We start from the raw sequence: 9,096 nt of genomic DNA on the forward strand, positions 1-9,096 counted from the left end.
GATGTGAGATGGTATCTCATTGTGGTTTTGATTTGCATTTCTCTGATGGCCGTGATGATGAGCATTTCTTCATGTGTCTGTTGCCTGCGTTAATGTCTTCTTTTGAGAAGTGTCTGTTCATATCCTTCACCCACTTTTTGATGGGGTTGTTTGATTTTTTTCTAGTAAATTTGTTTAAGTTCTTTGTAGATTCTGGATATTATCCCCTTGTCAGATGGGTAGATTGTGAAAATTTTCTCCCATTCTGTAGGTTGCCTGTTCACTCTGCTGGTAGGTTCTTTTGCTGTGCAGAAGCTCTTTAGTTTAATTAGATACCATTTGTCAATTTTGGCTTTTGTTGACATTGCTTTTGGTGTTTTAATCATGAAGTCTTTGCCCATGCCTATGTCCTGAATGGTATTGCCTAGGTTTTCTTCTAGCGTTTTTATGGTTTTAGGTCTAACATTTACATCTTTAATCCATCCTGAATTAATTTTTGTATAAGGTATAAGGAAGGGATCCAATTTCAACTTTCTACATATGGCTGGCCAGTTTTCCCAGCACCATTTATTAAATAGGGAATCCTTTCCCCATTTCTTGTTTTTGTCAGGTTTGTCAAAGATCAGATGGTTGTCAATGTGTGGTATTATTTTTGAGGGCTCTGTTCTGTTCCATTGGTCTATATCTCTGTTTTGGTACCAGTACCATGCTGTTTTGGTTACTGTAGCCTTGTAGTATAGTTTGAAGTCAGGTAGTGTGATGCCTCCAACTTTGTTCTTTTGGCTTAGCATTGTCTTGGCAATGTGGGCTCTTTTTTGGTTCCATATGAACTTTAAAGTAGTTTTTTCCAATTCTGTGAAGAAAGTCATTGGTAGCTTAATGGGGATGGCATTGAATCCATAAATTACCTTCTGCAGTATGGTCATTTTCACGATATTGATTCTTCCTATCCATGGGCATGGAATGTTCTTCCATTTGTTTGTGTCCTCTTTTATTTCGTTGAGCAGTGGTTTGTAGTTCTCCTTGAAGAGGGCCTTCACATCCCTTGTAATTTGGATTCCTAGGCATTTTATTCTCTTTGTAGCAATTGTGAATGCGAGTTCACTCATGATTTGGCTCTCTGTTTGTTATTGGTGTATAGGAATGCTCGTGATTTTTCCACATTGATTTTGTATCCTGAGACTTTGCTGAAGTTGCTTATTAGCTTGAGGACATTTTGGTCTGAGATGATGGGCTTTTCTAAATATACAATCATGTCACCCGCAAACAGGGACAATTTTACTTCCTCTTTTCCTAATTGAATACCCTTTATTTCTTTCTCCTGCCTGATTGCCCTAGCCAGAACTTCCAACATTATGTTGAATAGAAGTGGTGAGAATACAATGTTCTTTTCCCACTATTCTTGTATTACCCCTATTTCCATTTCTTTTCCAAATATGTCTATATTACCATTAAAAGAAAAGCATAATATACGGGGAACCTGGAAAAAGTACTGACTATTTAAAGAATGTATTTCACAGTAGACAATCTCTGTATTTATCCAGTGTCTTTCCCTCTTTTTCACACAAGCAGAACCTTGTAAGCACACAAAAATATGAGCACTATAAAGAAGCCAACTATTTTGGATTTATTTCGTGAGACATCATATCTACTTGTACCTTTTTAGAAAGAAAAACCACTTACTTGCCAAGTTTTTGAACTTTACAAAAGTTTTGGGTTCACATTATGATATTTCTAAGTTGTACCAAAATTTAGAGATGCTAAAGAGTTGCACTTCAGGGATTCATTCCCTCCCTTACTGTGGCATCTTCTATCTCTCTCAAGGCAAACTAACTTTCACAAAGTAACATGATTAAACATAGTTAAGTAGGAAAGGTACTACTTAAATGTATATATATTTAATTATTCAGTTAAGCAACTAACATGACCTGGAAATCAGCCTTGGTAACCTGAGATAGATTAAGCATGATAGAACTGGTATGACTGTACTCTTTCAGGCCTGGGATATTCCCTAAATGTGATTCTACTGGACAGAATGAAGAGTACAATTAGTAAAATTTCAGGGAACTTGAGAGTTTTTAATCAAACTCTGTGTGTTGTCCAGTCCTGTGACTTCTGCCCTGGCTCACTTGAATAAACTCCTCTCTTTTTTTTGAGACAGATCTCACTCTCTTGCACAGGCTGGGTTCAATTGATCCTCCTGCCTAAGCCTCAAAAGTAGCTGGGATTATAGGTGTGCACCACCACACCCGGATAATTTTAAAAATATTTTTGTAGAGATGGGGTCTCACCATCTTGCTCAGGTTGGTTGCATTGAATAACCTCTTTTACCCCTGCTTTCTACTTATAGAATTAGCAGTTTAAAACTTCAGGTAAAAGAGTTCAGCGTGAAGCTTGCATCACTGTGATATATGATGCTTTATTGGCAGAATTTAGGAAATGTTTTTGTAAGTAAAACTGTGAACATAGGTTGCATCTGGGGAGGGAAACTGGGGACCAGAGGAGGGAGAGTTTTTTCTTTTTCTTTTCTTTTTCTTTTTTTGAAATGGAGTCTCACTCTATCACTTAGGCTGGAGTACAGTGGTGTGATATCGGCTCACTATAACCTGCGCCTCCTGGGTTCAAGTAATTCTCCTGCCTCAGCCTCCTGAGTAGCTGGGATTACAGGTGTGCCCACCACACCCAGCTAATTTTTGTATTTTTATTAGAGATGGGGTTTCACCATGTTGGCCAGACTGGTCTCGAACTCCTGACCTCAGGTGATCCACCCACCTCAGCCTTCTAAACTGCTGGGTCACAGGTGTGAGCCACTATACCCGGCCAGGAGACTTTTACTATGTATCTTTTTGTTCCTTTTGAATTGAGAACCATGTGAACATACTACCTATTAAAAAATAAACTTTAAAATGTTATATAATAAAAATAAAATCAGTCCTTAGTTAAATAAAAGTATCCTATCTATATTGTTAAAAACTTTGTCTACATCCCTGAAAAGCCATCAGATTCTTCCAGTCAGCTCAAATGTTAGTATTGAACTTACACTACCATCTCTAAGCAAGCAAACAATAAAGTCTTGAACCTTATGATTGGCATTACAGAATTCTGGGAAATTTTAGAGAGCTGATCCTGTATGGCACCAAAAACGTAGTATGGAAATATATTTAAAGATATAAAGAGAAGACATTAAGAAATGGCTGGAATTCGGTCTGCTTTGAAATGTAATGTTATACTTCCATTTTCTGAGTAAAAGAGGGAGAAAAGAAAACATTAAAAACATTTGTAAATATGGTCTTTTGTTTACGTAAATGGGATGATCCAGTGATCATTATTCTGTGACTTGTCTTTCCTACTTAATAATAAATATTGAAGAATATTCCTTTTTTGTTTGTTTGTTTGTTTTTTTGAGACAGGGTCTCACTCTTGCCCAGGCTGGAGTGTAGTGGCTCGAGCTCGGCTCACTGCAACCTCCCCCTCCCGAATTCAAGTGATTCTCCTGCCTCAGCCTCACGAGTAGCTGGGACTACAGGAGTGTGCCACCATGCCCAGCTAATTTTTGTATTTTTAGTAGAGATGGGGTTTCACCATGTTGACCAGGATGGTCTCTATCTCCTGACCTCGTGATCCTCCCACCTTGTCCTCCCAAAGTGCTCGGATTACAGGCGTAAGCCACCACACCCGGCCCAGAGTATTACTTATAAACATGCATTTAGTCAAGTACTAACACATATTAAAAGAAAGAGTTAACTTTGACTACCATAATTTTTTTTAAATGTTAAATATGAGAAACTTGGTGACTCATTTAGTGGAGAATGTATACTTTACTAAGTTTCTTAAGGTTCATATTTTTATATACGGTAAAGCACTAATACAGGATGATACTTCTTCCCTAGAGCAGCAGCGTTTAAATTCTTTGCATCACTCATTCCTTTAAAAAATTGTTGTACATACAGGATCTTAGACTCAGAAAATCTCCAGGCACATTAATTTTATTTACAGGGGTTTTTAAGGTTCTTAAAGCCCAACTGTGTATCTTAAGTTAAGCACCATTGATTAAGGACCCTCTATAAATGAAAAAAATCTTTATTGCATGTACACCTAATTGGAATGGCTACTTTGGCTGGATTTGGACGTAGAAAATTCCTTTTCATTCTTATTGCTACTGAAAATTTCTTCTCCTTCCTCATTCCACTGCTGGTAATCACTGTGGCCCCACTGAAATGATCTAATGCTCTTCTTCCCACATCAAATTCCAGATCTGGAATTCCCTTGGCTTTGTTTTCATATTGGTTCTGTGATGGCAGGACTGGGCAGGCAATAAAGGGCGTGGGGAGGCAAGAGGAAGAAGAGTAAAAAGGGGGCAACTCTATCCCTTCTCCATATCTTACTTCCCCTTACAGCACAAAGCATGCATAAGACCCGTTATACAAATGGAAGTGAGGAGAAGGCAAGAGAGACAATTTCTTTTTAAGTTATGGAATTATTTTGGTTAACTTATCCCCAACTTTATTCAAAATGAGATAGATATCTTAGACAAACGTTACCCTGACCATCATACCTTAACAAAGCATTTGAGAGTTGAGCAGAAAGATATTCCAACATCAGCAAGACTCCAACTGTCCTTTAGAGTGGCTCCAGCATATGTTAACTCCAGATACCGCCTGCCTTGTTTGTCTTCAGAGAGAGGAATGTGGAAATAATCCTTAAAAATCAATAGCATATGATGAAAACAGTACATTTCTACATTACTAGACCAGAAATGTACTCTCTTTCCTTTTACATTTTTTTCCTCTGGGCATTATAATTGGGACAAACGGAAGAAGTATTAAATAGGGGTTCTTAACTTAGAGAACTTCCAAAACGTTTATGGATAGAATTTAGATGGGAAGAAACTACATCTTTATTTTATTAACTCTAAATGAAATTGAGATTTTCTTTCAATTACACATGTAGGCAGCTAATTAAAGTAGGAGTAGTCGCTGCACCTGTGACTGACACCAATAGAAGTCACAGATGTTTTCATATCACATTATAGTTGTTGCATATATTTCAAAATATTATTTCTACTGATCTGTATTTTGAAAATACAATAGTTATTAGATGAGCTGCTAGAACTTGTTAGTTAATGTGTTAATTAGGAAGTCCACATGTCACTGTATCATACATTTGGGCTTTTTAATATATGAAAATGTATTTTCATATAACAAATTTCATTTCTATTATATCTGTTTTATTTTATGCATTTAAAGACATTCTGAGAAGCAGTCTATAGACTTCACCAGACTTCCAAAGGGATTCATAAAACATAGAGGTTAAGGTACCTTGTGTTACAAGATTTAGATTTCAGTCATCGTAATAATCTGAATATCATGTAACTATGGTTCAGTAAATGCTGCTTAGCAAGTAGGAATGACCATCTCCAAATTAAATATTTGATGATCAGAAACTAAATATTTTGCTTAATTTTTTACTTTAGAGTGAACATTTACATGAAATTTATAAGGAAGATACTGTACACAAGTTATTTCTTATTCTGGCTCTGTGATCCTAGGTAAGATAGTCAACCTTTCTGAGCTTCAGTTTTTCCTGAATGCAAAATGAAACCATAGCTCACAAGTTCTCTAAAGTCCTCTCTGCTTCCAAAATCCTTCGGTTCTTTGTAGTTGTTTGCTCACCAAATAAGACATTTGTCTGATGACTGGCATGTCCCACTTATATAGCCTGAAGTTAGTGTCTTGCTTTTGTCCTTTTACGAAGAATTGCAATAATATTATCTGGCCTGTGTACAACCCACACATTCCCTAAAAAGAAGTCAGACTTTTGTTTTTGTTTTCTTGGGAATTGACTGGCTCTTTGTTTTCTTGTCTAACACCACCAGAGTTACTGTCTTCTTATAAATCTATTGTGTAAGCAAATAATAGTATTTTCAAATAGTTTTCATTCCGTTTTTGCTGAAAATGTGCCCAATAGCATCTCTACCCTTTGTACATTTTTAAATGCACTGCACTGTTAAAATTAATATACATTTTGTTGGCTTGGGAATGAAGTACATACCTTTATCATCAGCTTGACAACCTCCACAGTTTCATCTGCTGAAACATCAAATGGTTCAAAAGATCCTTCAAAAGCGATGAAAATCCTCATTGTACAATTACCTTTTCAAACAAAAAATACCCAACTTTTTCAAAGATCCTCCTGGATGGCTGGAAAAATTCCAGTTCACAATTAAGGACAAAAATGATAGCCAGAGGCAGTGGTCACTGTCTAGCCTCAAAGGTAAGTTGCAGAATGGGAAGAGCCTAGTCCCACAGTGCCACAGTATCAGGCAACACAGACACCAGCTACAGTGAAGGAAATATTTATCTGCTGAAGGCAGTAGTCAATAGCCACCTTATTCCTATATTACGGAAACCAGCAAACTTGACAATGGTTGAGGCAAGTATGGACAAGCTTCAAGCACGTGATACAAAAATGCTACTCATAAATTACACTTCTGTGATGTGGTCCCCATCAACTGACTCCTGAATTCTTATTTACATAAGTACAGCTGATTGAAGAAACCTTAAAAATAGATATTTGATTGGGATGCACTAGCACAGGGTGAAGCAAAACAAGAGTTGATTTTATTGAATGTGATAATCCTAAAAGTTCTCTGTAAATAACTCTGAGCTGAAACATTCTGGTTTCCATAACAACTTTGTGTACTTGTTCTCTGGCAGTATTTATAATCCTGCCACAGGGTACAGAACAATACCCACTTGCACCAGGGAGATGAATGTGTAGGCAAATCATTCTGTGGCTTTCCCTTCCTATTTCTCTATAATAGAATCTGCTGAGTAGCAACACAATATAGTTGGTATTTTCTTTAATCCTTGCCTTTATGTTATTTAGAACAGTTTCCCATTGTTATCTCCTTCAACCCCCACTTAGTGTTGGTGGAAAATATTTCAAACCCTCTCAATAAGTGAGCAAATAAGCTGGGCATGGTGGCACATGCCTGCGATCCCACGTACTCAGGAAACTGAGATGGGAGGATAGTTTGAGCCCAGAAATTTAGGGGTATAATGCCCCTGCGAATAGCCACTGCACTCCAGGCTGGGGAACATAGCAAGAATCTGTCTGTTCGATATAATAGAAGAAAATACTGCATTTTTAAAAGGAAAGATAATGTATTAAGAATAAATTTGGCCAGGTGTGGTGGCTCACGCCTGTAATTCCAGCACTTTGGGAGGCCAAGTCAGGCAGATCACTTGAGGTCAGGAGTTCAAGACCAGCCTGGCCAACATGGTGAAACCTTGTCTCTACTAAAAATACAAAAATTAGCCAGGTGTGGTGGTGTACGCCTGTAATCCTAGCTACTCTGGTTGCTGAGGCACAAGAATCACTTGAACCCTGGAGGCGGAGGTTGCAGTGAGCTGAGATCATACCACTGCACTCCAGCCTGGGCAACAGAGTGAGACTCTGTCTCCAAAAAAAAAAAAAAAAAAAAAAAAAAGAAAGAAAGAAAGGGGAGTGGAGAGAGAGGGAGAGAAAGAATAATCTTAACAAGAAATGTGTAAGAGCTGTATAACATAAACATAAAAATACAATCAATAAACATAAAAAAGGGCTGAACAAGTAAGTGGCAGGTATATCATAACTTTGGAAGGAAGGTTCAAAATTATTTAAAGTCATCAATTCTTCCTAAATTCATCTAGAAATTAATATTATCTCAATAAAAATAACAGCAAGATTTTTTTTTGTTTATGTAAACAAGATGGTTCTAAAATTCATGTAGAGAAAGCAGGCAAGGATAGCTGGAAAAACTCTGGGAAAGAAGAGTAATGAGGGAGCACTCACCTACTAGATGTTAGCATTTAATATAAGGCTACAGTAATTAAAACAGGATTGTACTGGCATATGAAGAGTCAGAGAAATAAAGGTAAAAATAGAAAGCATAGAAATGAATTCAAATACATACAAGAATTTAGTGTATGGTAAAAGTGACATCTAACATCAGTGGAAGTGGAATGGGGAAATAAGATAAATTATTAATAGTGTTGGATTAACCAAGCAGTCACCTGAAAAAAAAAAAACAAAAAACTGCAGTCTTACTTTTTACCTTACAGCAGGAGAAATTAAAAACGAGTCCAAAACGAGATTAAAAATTTAAATGGGAAAAATTGAATCATGAAAACTTTAAGTCTTCTTATATTTTAGGAGATTTTTCAATCATCTTGAGTAATAAGACCTTTCTAACTGTGACAAAAATTCCTAAAGCTGTAAAAAAAATTGATAAATTCAACTATTTTTAAAAATCTACATGGAAAAATAATTTGACATAAAGCCGGGGATAAATAAAGTTAGAAAAATATCTGCAGCCGGGCACGCTGTCTCAAGCCTGTAATCCCAGCACTTTGGAAGGTCGAGGCGGGTGGATCACAAGGTCAAGAGATCGAGATGATCCTGGTCAACATGGTGAAACCCTGTCTCTACTAAAAATACAAAAATTAGCCAGGTGTGGTGGCGGGTGCCTGTAGTCCCAGCTACTTGGGAGGCTAAGGCAGGAGAGTCGCTTAAACCCGGGAGGTGGAGGTTGCAGTGAGCTGAGGTTGCGCCTCTGCACTCCAGCCTGGTGACAGAGTGAGACTCCACCTCCAGAGAAAAAAAAAAAAAGAAAAGAAAAAAGAAAAATACCTGCAATTCTTCATACATGTAAAAGGTGCATTTAATATATAAAGAGCACCCACAAACATTTTAAGGACATGATGCCATTTTTTACCAGGAAATTGGAAAAGATCCAAAAGTTTGATTGCACACTCTTGCTGAGTCTGTTCCAATGATACTTTGCCATAGGGAATGTGATTTGGTACAACTCTATATAAAGGAAAATTTGGAAATATATATTAAAATTACAAATGCACATATTCTTTGACCCAATGATTTAATTTTTAGGACTTTATTTTTACAAATATTTATATGCTTATTTGCAAAATGATATAGGTATGACATTATTCATCGCAGAGTTGTTTGTAATAGCAAAAGATTAGAAACACTTTTCATGTCCATCAACAGGGAACTGATTAAAAAAATTATTTTTCATTCATACAAGACTATACAGCTATTGAAAAGAACAAAGAA

At 36.8% G+C, this 9,096-nt stretch overlaps 1 protein-coding gene across 2 annotated transcripts in view; it reads right to left on the reverse strand.

The window, feature by feature from the left end:
* The window catches only part of ANKUB1 (ankyrin repeat and ubiquitin domain containing 1), a 31,439-nt gene extending 24,862 nt beyond the window's left edge, over positions 1 to 6,577 (reverse strand). The window contains exons 1-2 of one of the 2 annotated variants that reach the window (XM_023215433.2): positions 6,031 to 6,577; positions 4,535 to 4,650 (exon numbers count right to left, since the gene is read on the reverse strand). Coding sequence is in view for 1 of the 2 variants with exons in the window: in XM_023215432.2 (XP_023071200.1) it covers positions 4,535 to 4,678; positions 6,031 to 6,120 (234 nt within the window). In the remaining variant the exon portion in view is untranslated. Of the gene's footprint in view, positions 1 to 4,534; positions 4,679 to 6,030 lie in introns of both variants that reach the window. The other variant, XM_023215432.2, reaches the window with a different exon arrangement.
* Between the last annotated feature and the right edge of the window lie 2,519 nt (positions 6,578 to 9,096).

Source organism: Piliocolobus tephrosceles, chromosome 2 (assembly GCF_002776525.5).
Source record: "Piliocolobus tephrosceles isolate RC106 chromosome 2, ASM277652v3, whole genome shotgun sequence".
Classification (NCBI taxonomy): Eukaryota; Metazoa; Chordata; class Mammalia; order Primates; family Cercopithecidae; genus Piliocolobus; species Piliocolobus tephrosceles.